General features: G+C 32.4%; 1 protein-coding gene across 4 annotated transcripts in view; it reads right to left on the bottom strand.

Moving 5' to 3' along the window:
* The window catches only part of LOC140671816 (protein amalgam), a 218,230-nt gene that overhangs the window by 107,567 nt on the left and 84,816 nt on the right, over nucleotides 1–25,847 (bottom strand). For all 4 annotated transcript variants that reach the window (XM_072903441.1, XM_072903461.1, XM_072903451.1 and 1 more), the window contains exon 3: nucleotides 16,120–16,271. In XM_072903441.1, the coding sequence (XP_072759542.1) occupies nucleotides 16,120–16,271 (152 nt within the window). The remainder of the gene's footprint in view (nucleotides 1–16,119; nucleotides 16,272–25,847) is intronic.

Raw genomic sequence — 25,847 nt, 5'->3', positions numbered from 1 at the left:
TAACACTGAGAGAAATGCTTTTTCCTTTATAAACAACGTAACTAGAACTATTAAAAAATCAAACAGAGTAAAACATTAATTTTGTAATAACTCATTTGTAGGAGACCAAATTATACTTGCAGCGTATAATTTTTAATTTATCAAGAATAAAACACAAAGTACGTATTTCGCGTACAATTTTTATGACATGTTGCATACTTACTAATATATAATTAATGAGAGTGGAAAGTAACTTATGCATATTACTTCTTGCGCAATGTAAATGTCATTACGTGACTCTTGATTATTGTTTTGAAGTTTAAAGTTGATAACTACGTCATTTCAGAATATTACAAGAAAGTGTTCATTTACTTGCTTTCTGTTGGAACTTGCATTGAGCAGCTTATAAATCTGTCGACGTAAACCATGTGATATTAACTGTAGTAAATTAGATTTTAATTTGATGGTTGTGTCTTAATTCATATCGCGTGCAGGGCCTGCAAATATTCGGTGGACGCGATTCGAGCTGCAGGCGCGACACGCGATTAAGAGGAAACCGTCCTGGGTGACGCTAATGTCTTCTACGGGTAGGTGTCGTGGATGGATGTACGTTAATGCATAATTCGCTGGCTCTAATATATGAGCTATAGCACGTAAATCGTACCTTAACTTGTCGCTGCATCCGGTCTATTGAGTCGTGTCTAGTGATTAATGTGCCTTATCGAGTGTAAGTATAGAAATTGGAATTAAAAAAGGTCATTAAGTCCGCGATATACAAGGATCTATCGTTCATTTTATCGTGCATCTAGAAAAATTATATTTATATTAATTATAATTATATTGTGACACATTATGTTAATCTCGATATTTAACATCTCAAAAAAACATAATGCCTGTGAATAAATATTTTTTTAAAAAATCTAGGGAATTTTATCTCGTATGTATGAACATGTTCGAGAAGTACGTACACGTAATCAAATTTATATAAATAAAATTCGACGCACGAAATATATTGAAATGAAAACCGACACATCTTAAAAAGTTGTACTCGTGAAATAAACCGTGGAACATGAAGAGACGGAAAAGACACGCGGATGAGAATTGTTTCATAAATTACAACCTGATGTGTTAGTAGTCTAATACAGACGCCGCGCACTAAGCTTTGTACTCTCGAGGCTTGGTCGCGTGTAATTCACAGCAAATGTTTACAGCGTCCGAGTATTTCATAAGCGGGTGCAATTAGAAATCTCGAGACGGCGGATCCGTTTTATTTTGAACGTTGCACACTTCTTCCTCTTAGAAATGTCCACAATGGATGATTATACAGACCCTCGGTGGTGCCTTACAACGAAAAAGGCAAGCAGGAAAACCTGAGCTTAAGGTTTTATTTATAGCCGGACGACCCACCGTTAATCTGGAAAATCTGTAGAGTACCGTGTTGTGCTCGTAAATTACCGAGACATAAATTATTATTTTCCTTGCAAAGCAGACTGAAGACTAGAAACCAAATATTGCTCTTTATTCAAGAACGTAAACTATTTAGAATATTCCATAAATATCTCTTAATATGTTCGATAATGAGAGAGAGAGAGAGAGAGAGGGAGAACACAGATTCATTAAATATCTCTGCGAAATTTTCAAAGTTGGTAAAAATCATAAAACATTATTTTTTTTTTTTTGTAATGTTTATATAAATTTAAATATTATAAATATATAAATAAAAAAATTCATATAAATTAAAATATTATAAATATTTAGATAATAGAGATTTTTCATTAATGTTGCAGCTTTTAATGGAATATTATCAAAATTTTGTAAAATTATTAGGTAATGTTGTGTAATATTAAATTATAGTATAATAGCAAAATGTTAAACTACTTGTAATAAGATTGCGGTCATTAAAGCGGGTAGAACGTTACATCAAAATATAAGCAGAGCCTATATATATTAGAAAGTCTGTCTATTACAGAATGCTTTCATTAAATTTTTGATTTCATATTTATAATCGGATTGAGCTTATTGATAAACTTTTTCAACGAATTTAAAACCGTCCTATTTTGCTTTTAATATTCATGTCATAATAATGAAATTTAGATTTACTAAATAAATGGCATCACAAAGTGCAATATAATAACTTTCTCATACAGTAATACAAAAACAGTTAACACATTGATGAGTTTAACACATTCATGCATAAATGTATAGAAATTTTTTTATAGATTACTGACATATTTTATAAGAGACAGTTAGGTATGAGAGATTTTGATTTAAATATAATTTTAGAAATTTCAGTATGCAATTTATCTGTAATTTTAGTACGCAATTCATTTCATAAATATTTTGCAGTTAATATCAATATGCATTTTTTGTCTATAGTTTTATGATATCACTAATTAGAAAAATGCTACAGAAGAAATGCAATAAAAAATCTTGCAATAAATTCAATATGACAAGTAAAAATATGTATGTTTTTTTTTTAAATCTCATACAAACTCAAATAAATGAAAAGCAAATTTTTATTCTCCAACAGAATCATTTAAAATGTAATAGAAAATTTAATATGACATGAATAAACAAAAGTCAGCCGACGAATTCTTTTATAAAATATAGTTTATAGAATATAGATGAGATTTGAATTGAATCCATCAGTATCTAGATCGAAGATATTGTTGTAGCCATAAGAAAATTGCGCATTGGTTTATGAATATTACATTCATGTGCATTAGTCGAGATTTTCCGTTTTGTTCTCACATCGAATTTCCATCAGAGATAAATTCCTATACCCTAGATGAGTCCCGAGGATGCCAGATAATGCCACGTCATTAAACTAAGACGCGGACAACAAAAGACGCGGATAGTGGGTACTATTAGGCTGGGTACGTTGATGCCGCCTCTTCTTACTTCGTCAGCCAGTATCGCATAACATTTTGCACAAGCATGCTCACAACAATGGCCGGCATTCTCCGCATCCGGTTTAACGGTACATCTCTCTGTCCCTTTACGAGAGCTACAACACATTAGAGGCCCTCGGAAGAGAAACCGCGCGAGCTTACGAAGCGGTTGGAGGAAGCGGTAATGAGAAAACTCTTGAGCGGAGATCAAGCGTAAATCTCTTTTTTTATCTAGAGTCTAAAAATAACCAAATCTCACTTTAAAGAATAATTGGGTATCTTATCACGACTGGCAATGAACTTTGAGTGACTAATATATCGTGTATCTTGTTTTTATTAATTAATGCAAACAAGATAAGATTAGAAAAAAGAACGATACAATAAGAAAAAGAGAAAAGGTAAAAAAGTTTCTCTAGTATAACTAAATAATAATTACAATAATAATAATAATTTATATTTATGAAAAAATAAAATGCAAAAGGTTTCTTATTTTTTAAATATTATTTATATTAGTAATTTATAATATAGAGAAAGAAAATTTTGTTTTAATAATTTAAATACATATAAAGTAATACATATTAAATTGTATATATTAAAAATATATATGTATATTTTTTTTAATCATAAAATACAAACTTACAACTTTCAGATATTTACTAAATATCCACATGTTGATTTGTTTTTTTTTAGCGACGATTTCCGTGTTTTATGGCACGTCTATTGTTCTTTCTTTATAGGATATACAAATACAAACATTAGTGATTTCTCAATGTGAGAGCCGCATTTCCTCGGAATTTATGACGAGCACAAATTATACGTATGTTGAGCATAAAAATATTTATCAGATCGTCGATACGAGCGTTAAATTTTGTAAATTCTTAATTGCATTTTTTACAAATCGATAAAATATCGTTACATCTAAATATTCGATGCGTTTTCAAATGCGCTGGATTACATCCAATTATTAGAACACGCACGAACGCCTTTTGCATCAGACACATGGAAAAAATAAAAACAGCGGGAAAAATTAACGAAATTTCTTATTAACAAGATCAGTTCTTTATAAACATATATTTCACAATAATATATGTAGAGCTTTAAAAGAACGTTTCTTCCAAGAAATCATTCTGAATTAATCAATTTTAAATAACCAAAAAAGCAAAAATAAATTATTATAATTCACGAATTATCATAATATAATTATGTCAAAAAAAAAAAATAATTGAAAGATAAATAATCGGATAGGAATTTATGAAAGAAGTATGCAATTAATCAACTGTTTATTCATAATGAATAACCATGCCTTTAATTGTAGGAGATCCGATTAATAAAGATATCATAAGCATATTGAATTTTCACCTGACTCCCAAGCCCTTATTTTCGTTAATGGCGTTTCACTTTTGATAATTTCGGAATCTTTCTCGCGCACACACCTTTACTTTTAATAATCTCTCACTTAAATTATGCCTGCGCCCGGCTGATAAAAGGCTAAGAGGCATTTTTGCCATCGACCGTCATCGGCACTCTACTCTCTCTTGCATTCCTCGTTGTTCTCCATTTTTCTCCTTCGATCCCTTATTCTCGGCCCAGCCTTTTTCTACAGCTTTTCTCCAATATCGGGAAGAGTGCAGCTCGTTGCACTCGACTTAATAGATTACATTGCAACGGATCGAGCTTTTCGCTTGGGATAACAACGACACGAAATAATTAATAAAGAAAAATAAGAAGAAAGAAAGAAAGTAAGAGATCGAAAGTCGCATACCTTGAATTGATCTACAAGATAATTCTCGACAAGATTTTAATGACACACGTAAGCGATGAAAGGATGAAGAGAATAATTTCGTATTGTAAAGCTTTCAAAGTGCTACTGAGAGTGAAAATGTCTCTTGCTTTAAAAGATTTGAAATGTAAATGGTAGATCTAATTTTTTCAGATTTACAAGCTATTCATCACACATTTTAATTTTTTAATAAATTTTTTATATTATGAAAACCATAGCAGTAAAATGTTGTTTTCCCAGCAAAAAGTTGCTATATTTTTAACCAAAAATAAAAATAAATTTGCTCTTCGCGCAATTACACAGAAATTGTAAAAATTATTTGCATCTACATGATATATATGTATATATTTTAGTATTAATATTAAAATGTAATATTATCGTTAAATATTTTACCAAGCTTATATTATTCTTTCTAAACGTCAAGGGAAAGATTGCTTAATGGTGTATAGTGCATTCGATCGAATAAGAGCTTTTGGCATCGCTGCGCGGATAGAACGATACGGGATAGCCGTGAGGATTATTCCGGCACTTCACTCCGCATTGGTCGTCGTAAGCGTAAGTAAAGCTAATTAAGGACAATAATTCTCTGAGTGGCGTCGTCCTCTCAGTGGTACAGACAGGCGTTACACCGGCGCGCATCGCCTTTCAATAATGCCGTTTACTTCGTGTGTTTCATTCGTATTGTATACCAGCAAGCGTCGTTCCTGTCCGTTGTGGTTAATAGCCGCTCTCGGAATTGGCTTTGGGAATGTTCCCTTGACTGACCCGTTTGATGTTTTGTTTGCGCGTCGAATTTACTCCGCGATATTCGAGCGAATTACACGTTCCTCAGGGATTCGCCTCTTCAAATTCGATTCAAATTATTTATCGAAAATAGAAATTTTTTTACTGGCTTTTTTCTGCATTTTTATTTCATAGGTTACTTTATTTTGGGAAAATATGATAGATTACATGCGAATAATGTGTCAGTGAATAATGAACTTGATGTGTCAGCAATGCTGGTATGGTTGCCATAGTTTGAAAGGATATGACAGGTGATTGATCGTCATTCATTAATGCAGTTTTCAATAACACGTAAATAACACGTAACTACATATAAGCGCGTTAAAATACACAGTTACGATCTTTTTCAATAATTATTTTCGAACGAATAAATCTATTTATATATTTCTGTATATTTTGACACGCTTCCCTCCCACATGTTAGAGGTTATTTACAGGGATTAATACAGAGAGATTATACATAGAGATAATTTCTAAATATCGCGTATATGTAAGTACGGTATAGGTATATTTAAAAATGTTTTCTTAACAATTTTATTATTTATTAATAAATAATGTTAATTACTAGAGACTTACAATTAGTATTTATTACGTGTGTGATATAAAACATTACATATATATTTTTATAAATTTAAAACTCTAAAGTACTCGAATAATTCTCAACATATGTTCATAAATGTCAATAACATGTATATATGTTGCGCTTTTCATAAAATCAACCTTTTTATTAAGCGCGGAATTAAAATGGGACGCTTTGTATTATAAAATGAAATTTTATAAAAAGGTCCAGATTTTTGTACAAAAACTAAATCAATAAAGAGCCTATATATGCATTTGTATTGTATTTTTCATCTGAGAAAGTAAGCGTGAAAGACAAAACTAGGTTGATGAACATGTCTTTATGACAAAAGTTGCTTTTCTCTGCACATTGCCAATTACTACCAACCAATATAACAAAGATCACTGTCATTAATCTGCTTGCAAAGAAATCGTGACAGCTTAGCCAACTTTGAACTTCTTCGTTTCGTTGGATTTGGGGCAAACGTCACGATAAATTCCGCGACAAACGAAGACTTAGAAGCAGTCGCAAGAGGAGGCTAATTCTATAGAGGCGTCTTTCGAGGACAATCTCTAAGGAACGGGTGCCAATTATATCCGATTAGCCTTTCGTCGGTCACAATAAATACAGATAAAGGTAATTGAATGAAATCGTTTTTTACGAGCTGTTGTTCTTCTTTCTGTTGAATCGAAAACAAAGAATCCGCTCTACTTGTTCTTGCTAGCCATTATTGTTAATTCCGCGCGTGTTCTATTCACATAAATAAAACAACTAGATACTTACAATACACTTTATAAAAAACATCCCCTAGTCTCTTCACAAAAAATTTATCCCTTTTAGTTTTGATTAAAATTAAACAAGGAAACAACTGCAGATTTTTTTCTCTTAGTTTGCTTCCTTATATTATTAAAGAGAAATGTAATTACATAAATAATTTTTTTTATTCTTTAATGTGATTATTATAAATTTTCGTCAAATATTCTTTATTTTCTGCATTCAGCATAGCAGTGTTATTATTTATATCTCCTGTGTTAAAACTGCGGCAATAGTTTCTGTTCTACGTTCGATTGACACTTCGTTTGAGATATTGGGAATCAGCAGCGTAGTAGTAGAGGTTCAGTTGGGTAATGGACAGGACTCTTCGTCCACTGAGCAAACTTTAGGACAGAGGTTCGTAATCGAAAGACGCTTTTGGCGGAAATCCTAGAGAATGCTCTCGTTCACAAACACTCCATCTTGCCGAGGATTACTAGAGTGAGTTTCGTATCCGCACCGACGATTGGATATTTTTTTTATTCTTTTATTACGGCTTTGCGAGTAAAAATGTTTCGCTTTGACTTTTCCAGTACAACTTGTCATATTTACACAAAATATATAGCTAAATTTAGTTTTTCTTTCAAACACTTATTATACTTGTAAACTCATTTTCTCAAATTCACGTAATCTAATCGTAATAAGTTCTACATGTATATGGTAGAAACTTCCGATCTAAATTTATTGCGTATGTTTTCTTGCTCTAGAAGTCCGTGAAAATTTCCACTTTAACCATATGCGGCCTCTATACAACGTGAATCAATAAAAAATGCAAGTCAGTGCTCACTCAAGAATGCAAAATAAAGGTCTACTCAGCCCTTTTATTATCATTATTATACAAATACTCTTTCGCAATCGTGTTAATAAATCCTTCTATAAGAAAAACATAATAGTTTCTCTTCATTCTCGAAAGTATCTTAAGCATGCTGATTAATTAACTACAAACAAGGGTGCAGTAAATTAAAAGTCAAAAATGTCTCTGTATTCGTCAAATTTTGTAGGTTACAAGGTAATAATCTTAAGAAAATTTTCCATGAAAGATAATGGTACTTGTAGAAGTACTCAAAGGGTCAAATCCCTTTTATCGAGAGATAAAATGAAAGAACGTTCTCGAAGATGAGAGGGAGAAGAAAATGGGAGGAGACAAATAAAGGCTAAAAATTATTAAAGCGCTATGACAGAGTCATTAAAACGATTCTAATTAAATTATAAATACAAAATTAATGTTTATAGATATAAATAACGATTAATTAAAAAATAATAGATTTAAAATATATCAGATAGTTTCTGCTATATTATTATTAGATGTGTCTTGCTTTATATTAATGATTATTTTACATAGGATATTAATTAAGAGCTGTCTTATAAAAATAAAGAATATATTTATAATGAAGCAAATGAATCTAATTAAAGCGATATAATTTGTCAGCTTAATTAGATTCTTTTCAAATAATTAGATATTTTCTTCCACAATTATGAAATCATTTTCGATACTAAATTAGTATTAATTATTATAAGACTATTGCATCAATTATTAAAGATTGCAAGTGAAATATGCTAATTGAATCTGCAAAGTAAAAGCATCGAATAATTAGAAACCAGTATTCGTAGTTCATGTAATGAGTTGCTAGTAATTGAATACGTTTCAACGGGAACCAACTTAATTACATATGTATTTCAACTCCTTAAATACGTATATTAGTGATTTTAACTCTGTCTGAAAGCCGAGCTTTCACAATGTACAGTGTTTTAGAAACGTTACATTACTGATATATATATATTATATATATATATATATATATGTCTCTTTCTGCATAATAATATTTTCGGCATTTTGTCAAACCTACAACTAATAACATTGCAACGATTAAAGCTATTCAAATCAATATTTTGCACTAGCAAATTAAAAAATCATGCGGACGAATTAAGAAGACGTCTAAAAGACATTAGTTTTCGACAAATGTAGTTAAAAGTTTTGCTACACTGTCGGTAAAGTTCTTCGAAAAAAACGACTTAAACACTGCTCTTAAAAATCCTAGTGAGGCGGAAAGGAATATCCGTTAACCGCGCACGACGTGATTGATTTCTCAACACAACGTCAATTCGGGACAAAAACTAACTATCGAAAATAATCGAGCAATCATTTCTGGGTAAACCGAGGAGCAACGTCCGAATGCTTCTCGTCTCGTCCCTCCTCGACCCCAATTAATCGCGAGCTCGCCCTCGGCGATGTACATTTCACGTCGGCCCCGTCCCGAGAGCCGTCGGCAGCCTTCATTAAAGCGCAATTCATTCCGCTGAATATGCATCGCGGCCGATCCCGTGACATTTTCGAGAAGAGAGATATCTCCCTCGCTGCCTGCACCTCGTCACGAAACTGGCACAAAACCGATTTCTTCGCGAATCTTTAGTGGTGCCATTATCCCAATTGATACCGCGCGATATCTCTCCCGGGGACATTTGGAGGACTTTACCCCCCGTGTCTGTATAGCCTATATATATATATATATATATATATGCACCCACACAACGATAACCGGACGGATCGTAGACACGTGTAGCATTTTCCCTCGCTCCTTCTCTCCCTGACCTACCCCTTCAACATTGAGCTTCACCCCTCCACTTTGTCTTCCGCTTTTGCCCCCTTCCTCCCGACAAGAGGGTACGTCCGTGTACCCTCTTGTCGTCTGTTACTATAGCCGGTGCCTTCGTGTGCGTGTATCAAGCGGTGCCCAATAAATCCACGGTTTAATTAAACTAAGTTTAAACGGTACCCTCTTCCCTCCAACCCCTCCCCCCCACTCCGTCGGTGCCGTCGCGCGGAGCAGTTATATGTATTACGTTCCTGATCCACCGCTAAATCAATTATCGGAGTTAGCGGCGCGATGTGAAAGGGTGTCGCCGGGAAATACCTTCGGGCGGTTCCCATATTGTACGCTGTGCTTTTATTTTCGAATGACGGACATTCGAAATAGACCGCGGTAGATTGACAAAAAAAAAAAAGAGTACGGTCGCGGATAATGGCGGAGATTACGCGGCATGAATGAGTGCGTTTTTCAAACGAAATGCGATATGAGATTGTTGACGTTTAATAAGAACAATTGAAATGGTTATTAATCGCTGGTTATTGACGTGTGAGTATAAATTTTGCATTTTGTTTGATAGCCTGAAAACGTGCCAACATAAATGTTACGTTATGAAGCTTGATATTTGATGATAGGTACAAAACAGGCTTCCAACAGCTATCATTATTCAACATAACGTTAATAGAAAACTGGACTAATATAGCTTTGTTGCAAAGAAAGACTTTTTTCATATAATAGCAATCTAATGCAAAATTCAACGTTTATCGCAACGGTGTTGAGTTTTTTGTGCAGCGTTTACTATACGTAGCATTCAGCGTTTTAAATATAAAAATGCAAAACATAAAATTTGTACAGCTATGATCGTTGCATTTTATAGTGAGATAAACAATGCATATCGGCGGAACACTCTGTAAATAGCAAACAGTTTATACCGCTGAATTTTACACATATCCGTCGTGACTCATTTCTGCTTTATTGATTTGGAGAAGCGGAATATGGTATCGCGTAAAACGTGCAAATTGTTAAATGGAAAACGGATCGGTTTACGATGCTCGCCTACCCGTTGTTGATTTATTATTTAATACCCCCGTTAAGTGGATGAAACGTTAGCTTGGGTTGCCCGTATTTTTAACGATTAAAATGAAATTTTTCGCCGATATCACGTCAGAGTATTATATGTTTCAAGTACTCGCTCTTCATTCTACCAGCAATAGAGATTTAATGTCGCATAATGAGATGAGAAACGACAGAACTTGGTGCCTTCCGCTATGCCTAATCAAAATGCAAAGCCGATTCGCACAATCGAATGTTAACCCTTGTAGCATGTATCGGAATTCCTTCAACAGTATCGTCAAAGTGATACGTAGATACACGATTAAGCCTAAGCCATTCGAACTATTTCAGATAGTACATGCGATGGGAAGGGCTCGATTAAACAGATTACTTCCGATCCATTTTACAATCAAGCCGGCTGTTCCGCTTACAAGCTTGGTTGCGGTGAGAAATACAGTATACTTTGGTTAGCTTTCTTTCTGCTATAAAATCGCCGATTAAAACTGTTGTTAATTAAACGAAACATGCTCACTTTTCAATATTATTTTATATTCGAGCGCGCGCGCGGGGAGAGAGAGAGAGAGAGAGAACATTGGTTTCAAATATATTAAATCTATTAACTATCGTGTTTTATGATGTTATTGGAAACATTAATAACCGATGCCTTTTCAATATTATATTTCATCCATTATAGTTATTAAAATATTTTAGCAATTTAGTTAAAAATAAATTATTCAATTTTTCGACCATCGTGACGATATCATATTTCTATTTTTCTTTTTAATAATTTAAAAATTAATAATAATATCTAAAAGCACACATAGGACAATCGTCGAAATTCACTTTAACGTTCAAACTACATCGGCTAAGACAAACCGTTTACAGCATTAAAGTTACATTTGTCGCTTTATTCAATTTGGTAGTTGTCTTCCGACACTTATCCTTTGATCTTCGCCAGCTATCCACACTTACCAACATAACAGCAACGTGCATACGTATTTTGAGAGGTTTGTGCCAGTTACGTGTATGCTGTACGCGACATATCATAGACGTAGTGGCGGGCGGTCTGACTCGATACTCTCAGCAACCACTTGGCCGGGTATGCTTGATCGGTTCATTTGCCAGCACTGAGGACGCTCAGCCGGGGATAACCACCCTCGCAATCCCCATTCTTGCTTCTTCTAGTATACCTAGGATCTTGCGTCTACCAATTAAAGGCAGCCCTTGTGCAACCAAGATGATCATTAAATACATACACACTTTCATACGGTGTATATATCGGGTGTTTCACTTCAATTTCCAAAAAGTCATCTTCTAAAGCTTAAAAAGCGCTTAAAAATTCTAAAGGAGAAACGTACGAAAAGATTTTTATAAAAAAAAAAAGTAATTAAAGTTTTGTATTTTTCTTGTTTTGCTTTAAGTAAATTTTTTATTTCTTTCTAAGATATTATATTTTAAAGTATCAGAGTCAAATTTTAGAAGAAAAATAACACAAATAAAATTATTTTAATTACAAATAATGCCGTTGTAGAATTTTTGCCAATTATTCTTCATCGAGAGACAAAATGTGGACACCATGTATATACACCCATACATATACGCACACATACACACATGACGCGGATGAATGAACCTACAATGTGGCGCGTGCACTCTCGAGAATTTCAGGAGCGAGCGAAGACAAGTGGTTTAACGACCGTCTTTCTTGTTACGACAGTCGGGTGTGCCCAATGACGCGTTAAAGTAAGAGGACGATTGTTCCGTTTCAAAATAATAAAACTCTTTGATAACGATGTTGTGTGCCGTCCTACCGAGATTGCAGACGTTGCGTATATCTAAGAAACGTTGAACACAAATGATCGCCCTCGTTAAACACAAAGCTTGCTGAAAATAAAAACTCTGTAACCAACTCTCTTTTAGAATCTTTTTAAGCCGTTAATTATACCTTTATTAGATATCTTCTTTGTTATTTGAAACTTTACAGAAACATAATTTCCATACAAAACATATTATCGACGATATAATGTCGATTAAATAACATTAATTCCGCAAGACAATGTTCAATGTATTATTATAATAAAATGGAGAACATATTATTAATTTATACAGGGTGTTTCATAACTAACGAACAACGCTCGTGAACAGGTAGAGTATAGTGAACTGAACAAAAAAGTATTAGATCATTTTGCGATTTTCGCAATAATTATTAAAATATTAATTAAAAACGCTTAGCAAACAATATTATACATATGTACAAGATGTCCGGTAATAATTGTCGCACTTCTCTAGGGCTGATAGAGCAGATCAAGCTGAACATAAAAGTCCTGTATCATTTTGCGATTTTCGCAATAATTATTAAAATAATTAGAAACGCTCAGCGTATGATCGCGCGCCGCATATAGCGCTCAGCATACCCTGAGCGTATTTAATTAATAGTTCAATAATTATTGCGCTAATCGCAAAATCATACAGGACTTTTATGTTCAGTTTGACTTGCTCTATCTGCTCTAGAGAGTTGGGACGATTATTACCGGACATCTTGTAGATATGTATAATATTGTTCGCTAAGCGTTTTTAATTAATATTTTAATAATTATTGCGAAAATCGCAAAATGATTTAATACTTTTTTGTTTAGTTCACTGTACTCTACCCACTCACGAGCGTTGGCTCATTAGTTATGAGACACCCTGTATATCGATTAATTAATAAAAGATGTTTTGTTGCAAATGGAGTCAGCTAATAAGTAGAGTGTTAACAATTTTATTTAAATATTATAAAACTAGCGCGAATGTGATTGCGCGTTATTAAAATTGAACGAATGATATTAATAATGTATAACGCGCTTCCCCTATATACATACACATGAACGTATTATACGCTCTAGGGTGCAGTAATACGCGAATATGCAGTGCAAAATAAACATTAAACCTCAATTGTTCATTACGCAACTTTAATGAATTTAATGTGCATATTGATATCGCGCCGATATGTATGCTAACTCGGATAAACACTCATAATTATGCGAGCATTTATGTATAAATCGAATCCGATTTGCCGTCCGACGTACCGAATATTCCTGAAACCGTGCGGTTTGACACAAGTCAGATAATGTAATTGACGCAGATTAACTGAGAATTGAGAGTTTTGCGTAATTAACAGATAATTGTTTATTTTAAACTTTGCACATTTGTACGTTTTTATAAATTCATATATACACGAGCGAAAATTGTCCGATACGAATATATATATATATATATATATATATATATATATATATATATATATATATATATATATATATATATATATATATATATTAAGCAAAGAACAATAAATTTTTTTGATCAAATATGCAAACATTTATACATCATTTACGTCCCAAAACAATTATTCTATCAGAAATATATATATCGCCAGTGCTGTGTAAAGTGTTAATGAACCTAAAGGGCCCTTTCTTTTACAAAACAGGCAACAAGGTTTAGACAATGCAAACGACACAAACGATCTAGTTCATTCAACATTCAAAGTATCCAAGATCAAACAATAACCGACTCTGCTCGTTTGTATTTGCAAATAGTCATAAAGGAAGAAACATTTCTTGTTAAACTTAACAAAAAGTTAATTAAACGCAAATCATCTGAAATTACTGTTCTAATATGTTTGTTTAAAATGCTTTACTGAATTTATTGCAAAATTAAAATTTACATTTAAATTGCATACAAATCCGATCTAAAGTTTTAAAAGTAATGCTTGAAATTTCAGATTATAAAAAGAGAAAGCTAACTTGCACAGATGCTTTCAAAAGAATGTTTGATTAAATAAAATAAGTAGAAATCAATTGGTCAATTAAATATTTTATATGATATTCTCGTAATGTACTTGGAATGTTATTTTAGATAGATATTACAAAAAAGAAAAACATAGAGTTATGAAAAATAATAATTTTTCAAAAACAATTAATAATGTCTCGTAAGGAGATCTGTACAATAATAATAAAAATATTTAAACTGTTAAGCTGAAATATTAATTATTAAGAACATTGTAATAAACATAATCTTAAACAAGCAACTAAGTTAAATGACGGTATTCCGTTGCAAGTGTTTCCAACTTGAATCTCTCGCGAAGTGAGAATTGAACATTCGACTTTCCATGTATCTGCAGTGCACTAGTGTGGTCGTTAAAGTTTAACGATCCGTTAATGTCTGTCGAAGATAATACTCAAAACAATTTGCGGCAAATCGATAAAGTGTAACGACGTCGATAAATGCTTTTTACAGGCGATCATGAAAGCACTACCCTAAAGATTAAGATTAAATTTTATTGTTAGAAAAACATGAAACTCATCAATCAAAACGTTGAAATCTAATGAGAATATAATTCGTGCGAAATCAACGTACGAACAGTTTTATTTAATTAAGGAACGAAATGTAATCTTTTTACGCCTGTTGATTGAATAGCGACGTTAAGAGACTGCGTTGCATTCTGCGCGCGGATGCCATAATAATGGCGAGATTTGCATTTAATCAGGCCGGAACCTCCTCGCTGCGTTTCTTGCCGACCGTTGTGAATGCAACCCATGCAAGAATGTCTCCGCGTGTTTTTATTCCGCTGTTACTCTCCACGCGGACCTGCCGTGAAAACGCTGCCGTTGTTGCACAACACGTTGGATCGCGCGAGTTCTCTGCAACTGTTTGCAGTTAGCGGCGAACTCGGGACCGTGTTATTGTTCACTTGTCGAGACTTTGAGAGTTCCGCTGTCCCATTTGCATCCCCTAACGATAAACGTTCTTCTGAGAGAGAGATTTCCATACCGATGCGCGCCAAGTTTCCGCGCAATCGCGACGCGACTTTGCAATTACGCGATATTAATTGTAGATGGGGAAATCAATTATTTGTTATTGTAATATAAATATAGAATAGTATATTCCAAAGAAATTTTTATGTTTCCAATTACGTTGTCCGAAGGCAAATATGGTCATTGATGAAGTAATTAATTGAATCGCATATCGATTAAAGTTCAATTACATTGCGTTGTATAAGCTTGTCAAATATATGACCCATGTGTGTAATTTACTTACATTAGGAGCGCTCTTTGACAGAAAAATTTTTATCTTTTTAATCGATTTTTCTGTAGCGTGCGGTTCTACAATTCCCGCAAGTACATAAAGCCACAAGTTCATATACCATAATCTCGGATCTCTGTTTCAGGTATTTTGAAGTAACACGAAAACTTAACGTTGTATGAGAGCTATACCGCGGAAATTGTGCTCTATCGTTTTTCAAACTAGCAATTTCGCAACATTAATCAACGTGATTAAATCAATGGTAACACGAAATAGCAGCTCGACGTGATAATGTGTGAAGTAATACGGAATGAAATATAATGTACGCGAACGTCACATATTTTACTTTTTTTAAATGAGATTTTAATTAGACTTTATACAATCAAATATCTTTACGCTTTTATATCATATAAACCATTAATTTATATATGCTACAAAATTGTTATGATAATTTTTGTGTTAAGTAAATAACAAATAGTTATTAGGCAAAAAATCAAGAAAATTGTCCACGAAAATTTTCTCCTTCTGGTATTTCATCCCAGAATTTTTATCATTCCTATCCAGAGAAAAAACAGTAAATATGTAACAAATGTAGCATGAAAATATCACTCACCACACGATCGCCTGGATGCTTGACATAACAATTCAGCTCCGCCGTCTGGCCGACGATAGCAGTGACATTTCGCGGTGCAATATCGTCGAACTGAGGCTTGTCCCAAGATCTTGTCGGCTTGCTTCCTGTTACCACGCTAGCAATACTTGAACCTGAAACAAAATATGTCCACTTTGAGATGGTGATGTTGAAAATACATATAAGGCAATTCTGCGAAAACATCTTTTCATTTAAGAAAAAAAATTTTAAAAATAAAACTTTGAAATTATTTTTTTAGATATCACCTACAATCACATAACAATTGTTTGTAGGTACTTTACGTTTGCCCTGCGGGCGTAAATCTTAATCTTATATGTAAATAATCCCATACGATAATCAATAATAAATTAAGAGTTGTTGTGGCCTCTACTTTATGACAAAAATGAATTTTTTTTATTATAAAATTCAAAACGTTAAGCTACGGCTTACTTAATTTATATATAAAGACTATTTTAATGACAGTAATCTGGGAAATCACATAATAATTTATTTAATTCATAAATAATTAACAATTAAAATTTATATTTTTAAAGCATGATAAAACTTATAATTCAATTAAAAACATTTTAAAAGCATTAAAATTTTCTGCATGCAAATAAAATCTTTCTTTTGTATCTACATATTTTAAAATAATTTCATTTTAAATAACATTTTATGTTTTAAATATATACTTTTCTTCTATCTAATTTACCTATTTAATTTTTATTGGAAAAAAATTTTGCAATAAAAATTTTTTTTTCTTAAATATTTATGTAAAAGAGTAATTATAAAAAAATTTAAATATTTCATCTCACATTTTTTGCAAATATCTAACACCTAAATATATGCAGATATTATACGTGTTCTATCAAAAATTATCAGAAGAAATATTGTCGAAAGAATGTAACCCTTTGTCGAGGAAGTTTAGCAAAGCACGTAAATCCGTGAACAAATCTTATCTAACGAAACATTGACCGAGCTATATAACTTATGCTAAAGTCAAAGTCGAAGTTAGATGAATATGGAAACACAGTGTAACGTACATTCAAACGAGATTAGACGCGGAACTCACTTTATAATATCAGAAACAGCAGAAGCAGCCTGAGTGAAAGTTGCGCATGCCATAGGTAATTGTAATAAGTACTTGATTAAGCCCAAACTTTTGAGAATTATAAAGCACCACATCGTTGTTCACAATTTACAATCCTATCTAGCTTTTATGAAACACGACACGCTGGTGTTCGTGCTAAGAATACTATCTACTTTGATATTGTATTCATGTAAATTATTTGCAAACAAAGAAATATATTAATGCGTATATCTATATTTCCTTTTGTCATTTTGTGCATTATGTGTTAGTAACACATAATGCACACGTACGCTAAACGCGTTATACATTTTAATCGTTTAATTAATCTATGTTATTAGATATTATCATTTATATGTATAAACAAATTTATAAAAGTTTTATTATAAATTTTTATAAATGATATCTTTTTAATCATTTTTATTTAATTATAAAAAGACATCTAACACTATTTTTCAGCAAAACTTCTTTTATCTTTCTTTTCACCAAGTTTTTGCTTACAAGCATCTTTATTAGATTTTATTTTATTTTTATTATATTTTTATTTTTAATCATCAATTGTAATATTAATTTTATTAAGTAGTATTTTAATTTTTTAAAAATATTATTTGTAATATTTTCATTTAAATACTCTTTGTGTTTAATATTTCTTAAACTGTCCATATCAATTAAAGCAGCATGCATATATCAGTTATCACGCGCTTATCCGCGACAACACGTGGATAGCATTTTTTTTAAATATTAGAATATTAAAAAATAAATTAAAAATATATGTATATATATATATATATATATATATATGTAATTATATATGCATACATATGTAGCTAAATCTAGTATTTTTGTTTCAAACTCTTTTCAGTTCACCTACTCAGTGATTAAATATTAATGATTTGAAAACGTAGACCAATGTAAACCTCAAAATCCTCATCACAATTATATTTCAGGTTTTATCACTTTTTTTATTATTTGAAATAAAGTAACTCGTAAATAAAGCCTTTCTCTCTAATAATTAGCATTAATATCTTGTCTAATTTGGGAGATTAATATACAATATTTGACACAAGTCTGACCACACTTTACGTTTTCGTCTGAATTAAAAATTAGACAATAAATAGTAAGCTTAGAAAATTATTTTATTATTAATCTGAAAATATAAGAAATATAAATTTAAAGATTTATTTATTTACTTAAAAAAATACAATTTTTTCATAAAATAACGATTTAGAGTTTTAATCTACGTTTATCAAAATGACGAATTTTCTTTATAACCTCTTTGCAAATTATAAGCATACAATTTGCATGAAAAATATGACCTCAGAAAACGTACTGAAAATATTTGGCGCAAAAAAGACTTTAAACCAAGCATTGAAAATGACAAGATTAAGGAATTCCAGTCTTTTCGCTACTTTTTACATGTTTTCTTTTGTCGTATCAAGTACTATATATATTATTTAATGTATGTTTAATACATTTCTGACTACGTTTACTACAGCGTCCAATTAACAGAATTCTAATATCTTGCTATTATAAACTAGATTGTAAACATTAGCTTGTATAATACAATTAATAACTGCATTTTTTAATATTTAATTAATTTTTAACATAACATTCTTTATAGAAAAAAATATATTTATAAGAAAAAATATATCTTATAGGAAGAAATATATAAAGTGTATTAAACTTTATGATATGATTATATTATAAAAAATTTAATTAAAAGATATAGTTTTAAACTTTGTAATATGATTACATTATAAAAAAATAATTAAAAAATATTATGTGTATAAGAAATAAAACATTTTGTTAAAACCTATAATATATTTGTTTGTTATTCTCGAAAAAATTTTAAAAAAGAATTAATAAACTTAACTTAATAACTTTTAAGAAAAAGACAGAGAAAGAGAGAGAATTAATGACATTTTATTTGTTATATGATGCATCTCATTGCACAGATTTTATTTGATTTAATCGCTCAACTCGCTATTAACGGAGATTTCGACAATCGTGTGAAAATCTTCATTATCATAATCCCAAAGGATTATATAATGAAGAATAACTGAATATGATGAAAAAGAACGCGGGCAGGTCGAAAGGGGAAGGACGAAAGTGGCATCGGAAATCCCAATAGACGGCCGTGCACGAGCAAGAAGGGGGAGATAGAACGCGTCCGATAAAATTTTTCATTGTATGCTGGAGAAGATGGGACTTTGGTGCAGGTAGAAATTGAAATTGTTACGAGGTACACGCGAAAATTGCGGAAATAGCATGACGATGTTCGGAGTATAACAAAGATGTAACGAGATCAAAAAAAGTTCAGTATCTTGGAAACGATGAGCTGTTGAAATTAATTCACTGCAAATATTGTCAGTTTGCGCTATTCTTTTATGAAAAGTATAGAAGTAAATGAAAAATTTTAAACAAAGCCAGTATAAAATTATAAACATTTGTAAAATTCTCAATGTACATCGATAATTTTTATTATAATAGAATATGATAAAAAAACAGATGTGTGTAAAGTGTCTTATATAATACATATAATAACGGTTATACACGCGATTCTATTTTGACAGAGATACTTTGACAAATCTAATTTTCAAAATTTAGCTGCTTTATGTCTCTACAAATTGCGTTAAATTTATTTTAACATGATAATTTTGTTATTACATTGAAAAATTTTTACATATGTGTTACATATTACGTATATCTCAAATATATGTTCTATGTATATTTATATAGCTTATTTCTACATTTTCTATGCAAACTTTTACATTCCTCGGAGTTGCTCGCCATTCAATAAAGCATTCTCTCACAACTTTCGATGAACACCGGGAAATGAAAGCTATCGAGCTCCGTTCCCAATACGCAAAGGCTATCCTCCTCACTGCACCTTGCACGAATTCAATAAGGTTCTGCATTCTCTGCACTCCATGGCAACAATAACTTCTTGTTATAGTCATGGTACGGGTTAAGTAAACACCGGTCACGAGAACAATACAGGCACTGCCCACTCGCCGGATGATTTTCCAAACTTTGTACCTTCTAGTCGGGGCACGTAATTCGAGTTGTTTGATCTGTAGCTTTGAACTCGGTGGAAAACAACGCGCTAGTGAAATTTTCTACTTTGCCTTTAAATTTAGTCGCAACGAGAACAATGTCTGTTCTGATTTCTGACTTTATTCCTTGTACGCCTGTTTGTCGTATCTAAGCATTGTCCTAACAATTTCTCAATTTTTAAAAGTCATATGCAAGCTAATACGCTACAATGTAAGATTTAAATTAAGATGAATAATATTTAAAAATATATAATCGTAAAGTTTTCGAAAGAATAGATGTACGCAAAAACATTTACAATCTCATTAAAAACACATACCACGTGTCAGCTTACAAGTCCTCTTGCGAGGATATATTGCCACAAAAGGACGCGACGTGTTTCCTACCCTTTGAGAATTATTACGCGAAAAGCGAAAATTCTTCTCTCTCTCTCTCTCTCTCTCTCGTTAATGTGAAGTAATGATCGTGCGCCATGAAAAGTGAACGCGATAATGCAGTTAATGTCAAAGCACATTGCTCACGCTTTACTCACAATCTTGCTGTATTTCATCGCGTTAAGCCGACGCGTCGAATCTTGGCCGGCACTGAAACAATATTTATTTCCCGTTATGATAGCGAAAAGGGGAGCAAATGTCTGTACAGAGTGTCCCATTGTTACGATACTCTATAGTATTCCGACCGGTTTCTATTCCAGTGGTACTTGGGCCGAAACTGCACAGGCGATATTTCGAAATGGATTGTATCGTCGATTTCGGTATCAAATGCATTGCCGAAAGGTCCGTTCTTTTCTTGCCGTTTTATTCCATTGCTCGCTTCGTCGCAATTCGTCGCGGTATGCGCTCGATCGGCTCGCAGCAATATGAGCGCGTATTCCCTTTTAGCTATGTTCGAGAAGCTGGATTTTACCGTTCAGCTAAATCGACGACTGGCGAACGATGTCGATGGCAATTGCCCGAGTCGAGATCGAGGAATGATATTTGTTTTTATTATTCTCTGCTCCGTAACTTACTTGTATTTGTAAAACAAAATCAAATAAGGCAAAATCTACAATTTGTAGATCGTAGATTATTGTAATAAATATATGTAAACACATATGTGAGTGAATTTATTTTTCCACATGGAAAATTACATACCTTTGTTTTAAATTAAAAAAAAAAAAAAAAAAAAGAGAGAAAAAAATCAACGTTTTAGCAATTCATTATTTTGCAGAACATCTTGCAAGAGTTTCAAAGAATATTTTTTTTTCCTAAAACGCGCCTTGTCATGAAAATGTAGAAAAATAAAAAAATTGAAATATATCTATTACCGAAATGTGTGCAAACAACTTCGACTAAAATTGAAAAATATTTATTTATGCTTACCTATTTCTCGAACGAGAACAGTGGTAATTTCCGAGGGGAACAATATCGAACAATGTCAAAAAGAGCAGAAAATTCAATTGGCACTCCATATTCAAAAATAAATGCTAGATTATCTCTGTCTCTCTCTCTCTCTCTCTCTCGCGGGATTTCATAAAAGATTAAGACATCATCTCATGGCAGACATCGCGCGAGATCGAATTTGCGGACGCGCATGTTTCGTGAGCGGAGATAAGCTTCCGCCCACGTGGATAGCGCGACATGGTCGATAACGAAAACGATATGTCGAGGCAACGGGTTGCGATCCCGCGCTCCCATATGCCTCTTTTGGGATGGGGCACGATATTCTATTAACACGACGGTTTATACGGTTGCGCATACCTCTCGTAAATAGAACTGAGCAAACAGATTCCCTCCCCTCCGCGCTTCGCAGCCATCGACGCGCTTTGCCGCGCGCGGCCGTTCGGCAATTTCATCAGCGCCTGGCATAACTGAAAACCGTGAAAAATGAGGACGCAGAAGAGAGGCGAGGATGCACAAAGACCTTCCGGCATTTTCCGGAAAAATGTTCGCGCGCGCTGTGATACGCGCCGGAGCAATTTATCACTTTCAGAACGCCGCGACATTAATAAGCGTTTCAGGTCAGACAATGAGCGGTAGAGTAATTCTGACGAGCAAGCCGCGCGTATCTATTCGTCTCTCCAAAGGATTTGTCGCCAGCGGGTAAAGGAGCTCTCAGAGTAAAATGGAATATTAATGTTGTATATAGATCTTTACGTTCTGGTGAGAAAAAAAATAATATCCGCAAAGCGCTTGGATTTTATGCATTTCAGTGCCGATTTAATTATTTCATTGAATAATGTGTTTTCCGCTTGCGTATAATAATAATGGGACACGCGCGTATTGCAAGCATATAGTTTGTCATAGATGTCATCGTTTTAATATCATATAAAATAATATTAAAAATTTTGTTTGCTCCAATGTCACACTGATGACACTGGAGTGGATGACTTTGAATCGTAGAATATTCTTTCATCTTTTTCTTTATGGTAATTATAGACGATAATTGTCATATCAGGTTGGTGCAAGTACAATGAAAAATATAGGTTATACAATATATGTATATCTTATCAGTAACACATTTCGTTTCGTGAAAATTTGAAATCATATCGATTTTTTAAGATAATATTATATTATCGCACTGTATCGGTTGATATGAAAGTATGAAGTAAATCTTTTCAGTACGATCCATTAAGAACGGGATTTATTACGGGGCTCTCATAAATCAAAACGTGTGCTATAACGTTGCACGTGTTTCCGTTTCACGAGTAAAGATAATTTAAATGCACGTAGCTGCGAAGACGAGACGTCGAGATAAATAATGCCGCGTGTGTCGGAAAGATAGTGGACGCATGTGAAACATATTCAAGTCCGAAATGGCTTGCTCCGACTATTTGTACAATCGAGTAGAAAAAGAATACAATATAGGAATCCGAGCAACAGCCGCGAAAAGTTTGCAAGCAGCGCTTTAGTCTTCGACAACAAAAAGAATTCCAAAGATCAAAATATGCGTTTGAAAAATGTCGAGTTATTGTTATATCGGTCGATGAAATAAAATGACATATGAAAATATTAATATTATAAAATTCAAATATAAAATGCTATCAAAATACATGTGAAAACACAATTTTTGACTGTTGACTTTAATTATAAGTATAAAAGATTTGATTTTAATTTGTCCCAATTTTTATTTCCGATTAAAAAATATAACATGGTATTTTGCTATAAATATATTATTTATTTATTTGTACGTCTGTATCAAATATAATTGAAAAAAAAATATTATTAGATATAATTATTGTCCCAAATAATATATTTTTTTAATTATTTGTGTTGTAATATATTCTTTTATATATCATACAAAATAAAAAAATTATAATTTAAAACGTTTTCTGAGTATTCAAATAAATATTATAAACGAGTCGTTTTCCCAATATGAAAGCGCTTTAACAAGATAAATATATTCAAGCAATTCTAATCTAACATGATTTATCTAATATGATACAATAAAATGTGATTTTACTTAAATGTCATATGTATTCAATAGCAAGCTTCTGAAACCCATTAGTGAGTAACTAGGGAATGTTCTATCGGGCAAAGTCAGCAGTTAAATTTGCAGATATTCAATCTCATGAGACCGTTTAACTTCACGTCCTTAAGAGCGCAATTCTAAAGCATTTAACATATACATGCGCTTTAAGATCATACGAGCGTCAAAAATCAGCGCGAATAATCAAAAGAATTAACCCTAACGAAGAAAGTAGTGACACTTGACTTTTGATCAATGTTAGATATAAATTGGTTCAGAAACATGGAAAAAGTATATTTAAAACACTTTTAAAATTTGATGTCTGTAGATTTAATGCGTCGAGAATGATGTATTGAAGCGTAATCTTGTTTGGTACATCTGTTCCATCCAAATACGATAATACTTATTGCGCAATAAATGATTCTGAATATTAAGGTAATAATGGTAGCTTTGTTCCATAATTTCAAGAATAGTAAGTTTAAATCCATGTTACTTTTTTGAAGGATATTTTATATCTTACAATATATTAATTAAAATGATAAAATCGTAAAAATTTTAACCAAGATTCTATAATTTCCAGTCTTTTTATATTTTGAATTTAAATTTCTTTTTTATCCAACTACTTCTATTTTCTAGCTTTTTAGCTTTAATTTAAGACACTTTTGACATATTTATATTTCAAATTATATTAATTGTCTTAATTATTTTAGCAGTTTTAACATATCTGAGATTTTCAACAATTTATTTCACTCTGACTGCATAATTCATAATATAACATATTAAATCATTTTCATAAAAACCTATTTTGCAACTTATTTTCGCTATCCGTACAAGCTTACGCTAGTTACTTCACGATTTATTGACAACAAATCATGACATTAAATATGTCACAGCACTAGGTATAAAAATTGTATTATTTGAATAAAAGTGACAAGAAAGTAAATTGCAAGAGCTGGATACATGATCCGAGATAATGACGAATCAAGACAAGAGTGTGTCTAAAATGCTTTTTTGCTTGTTAAAAGAAGACGGTCGAAGGGGTTGAAGGGTATTGGGCTGGGATAGCGCAGGACCACGGCGCAGCCTGGTTCAAGGAAATTGCCACTCAGAAAGTTACGTAACTGAAGGGGATTACAAAACTTATTGTATAGGGAGAAAAGGAGGCGCCGAACGGAGTCGCGATACTATATTCTTACGACCCACAACGCGAGCCTCATACGAAAAGGGTGTCCAATATCACCCACCTTGGATAACTTGAATGTAGTGAAGTACAGGGCGAAGACGTAATATGAGATTGTTGTAGAAAATTTGGTTTGCCGCAAGTTAATCCATGTTTTTTTCTTTTCTTTTTAGATTACAACAAGTTAGATAGCTATTAATAATTCAAAAAGTTAATAATAAATGTTTGAATTATTAAATATTTATTAAGGTGAAATGTAAAACAATTTTGAAAGTAATTTTAGTAAAAATGTAAAAGTTTGAGATACGCATTGATACGAAAACTTGCGTTAAAATCGTTTTGATCTATAAAAAATTTAAAATTGTGCCATAAAGAATTGAAAGGAATCAAGAACGCTTGTATTACAGAAAATTGCCACTCACAAAAAGTTACATAACTGAGAAGATTGCAAAACTTATTGCGTGGAGAGAAAACAAGTCATCGACCAACGTCGCAATGCAACCCCAACTTCTTGAAATTCCATTCTTGCGTGCTGTTTTGAAGCAGAACATAAGTAAGATATCTCGCATCTGCAGTATCATAATTCTTCCCGCAAGTGCAATGTGCAAATTACACGCGGAACGACTATGCATTGTCATCTCTTTCAACTGTGTACAGCAGCCAGCGAACTGGTCCCTGAACGAAGGAAGTAATTTCGCATAGATGACAATAGCGCGAGAGAAAACTCGATAGCAGATATGCATTAGATTGCTTTATTTATTATAATATTCTATTCACGAAAAGGGACAAAAGGGACCCGTGTTCTTATTTTAAGAATTATAACTTTGTATTTATGTATATAACGTGTTACAATCGATTATAATCTGATCGTGCTGATAAATGCTTTAATATATAAGTTTCTCATAAGAAGGAAAAGGAAAAAGAAAAACCAAAGAAAATCTA

This window comes from Anoplolepis gracilipes, chromosome 1, assembly GCF_047496725.1.
Source record: "Anoplolepis gracilipes chromosome 1, ASM4749672v1, whole genome shotgun sequence".
Taxonomy (NCBI): Eukaryota; Metazoa; Arthropoda; class Insecta; order Hymenoptera; family Formicidae; genus Anoplolepis; species Anoplolepis gracilipes.
The sequence above is the reverse complement of the archived record's forward strand: the minus strand, read 5'-3'. Positions and strand labels throughout refer to the sequence as shown.